Source organism: Arachis duranensis, chromosome 4 (assembly GCF_000817695.3).
Source record: "Arachis duranensis cultivar V14167 chromosome 4, aradu.V14167.gnm2.J7QH, whole genome shotgun sequence".
NCBI classification, from domain to species: Eukaryota; Viridiplantae; Streptophyta; class Magnoliopsida; order Fabales; family Fabaceae; genus Arachis; species Arachis duranensis.
Genome location: NC_029775.3, coordinates 36,281,266 through 36,282,787, shown reverse-complemented (window position 1 = coordinate 36,282,787; position 1,522 = coordinate 36,281,266). Strand labels below are relative to the sequence as shown.

The window sequence follows — 1,522 nt, the reverse complement described above, 5'->3', positions numbered from 1 at the left end:
AGTACACCACTGAGCAAATCAAGCAGAGAGGCTGGTTCTTTCTGGAAAGAGCACTGACAGAGGTCAATGCATCTTGGGTACGGGAATTCTATTGCAACTACTACCTTACTACCCTAGATGCAGTAAACCTGATAGGAAAGCAAATTCTGGTCACTGAGGAGGCCATAGAGAACATTCTCCGGCTCCCAGCCAAATCCGACCAGCCTGATGGTTATGCAAAGGTTGAGGAGGACATGGGCCAGATGAGGTTTGATTAGGATGCTTAAAGGCCCGGATAGCTCTCGACCCTGCTATTCCTTGGGAGATGGGTCAGGACACCACTATGCCTCGCGGGATCAAGAGAGTGTACTTAAATGATGAGGCTCGGCTTTGGCATCAGATCTTTAGCAACTTTGTGATGCCAAGTACTCATGAGACAGAGATCCCGGCTGCCATGATCACCCTTCTATGGTGTGTGTTGGAGGGTAAGGACCTGTACTTGCCACGTTTTATCCGGCTTTATATAGCCAGGGTCCACGTCCGAGGCACCCTCCCCTTTCCTTACCTGGTTACATAGCTAGGCCGTCGAGCTGACGTGCCATGGGAGGATGCCAATGAGAGACCACCAGCGGCGGACTGCAGGAAGATCATTCCTCACAGCAGGAACTTCCTCGCTTTGGGCTACAGACCACCACCTTTCACTGCTACTGATGAGACAGCCCCTCCGTCTGCTGGACCCTCTTCATCCACTTCTGCACCTGCTGCCACCACTGCACCTCCACCTGCCTCTGAGCCGGTATACCGCCTCGTGCACCGCCTATTCCGCCAGCTCGATCAGATGGAGCGCCGTAACAGGCGCCGGTATGAGAGACTGGAGCGTCGCAGCAGGCGACGTTATTCGCATCTGAAGTTGATGATCAGACAGGGCGCCGACATCCTCTCCGAGCTCGACACACCATCAGAGCCATCAGAGGAGGAGGAGGATGAGCACGAGGAGGAGCCTCACCCCCAGGCGGAGACTCATCAGCAGGTAGGTGTAGAACAGCCTGCACCACACCAGGAGGTCCCACATCAGCTTGAGGCTGCAGACCCGGAGATCCCGATCCAGTTCGTCCCTCCTCTACAGCAACCAGACTCTCAGCCCACTGATGAGCGGATAATTTGTATACTTTTTGGCATTGTTTTTAGTATGTTTTTAGTATGATATAGTTAGTTTTTAATATATTTTTATTAGTTTTTAGTTAAAATTCACTTTTCTGGACTTTACTATGAGTTTGTGTGTTTTTCTGTGATTTCAGGTATTTTCTGGCTGAAATTGAGGGACCTGAGCAAAAATCTGATTCAGAGACCAAAAAGGACTGCAGATGCTGTTGGATTCTGACCTCCCTGCACTCGAAGTGGATTTTCTGGAGCTACAGAAGCCCAATTGGCGCGCTCTCAACGGCGTTGGAAAGTAGACATCCTGGGCTTTCCAGCAATATATGATAGTCCATACTTTGCCCAAGATTTGATGGCCCAAACCGGCGTACAAAGTCACCCTCAG

At 50.9% G+C, this 1,522-nt stretch overlaps 1 protein-coding gene across 1 annotated transcript in view; it reads left to right on the top strand.

Annotated features, from left to right (window-relative positions):
* The first annotated feature begins 304 nt into the window (after positions 1-304).
* LOC107484454 (uncharacterized) overlaps positions 305-1,522 on the top strand; it is a 33,131-nt gene continuing 31,913 nt past the window's right edge. Inside the window, exons 1-2 of the mRNA XM_016105024.3 lie at positions 305-464; positions 561-1,086. Of these exons, the coding sequence (XP_015960510.3) occupies positions 305-464; positions 561-1,086 (686 nt within the window). The remainder of the gene's footprint in view (positions 465-560; positions 1,087-1,522) is intronic.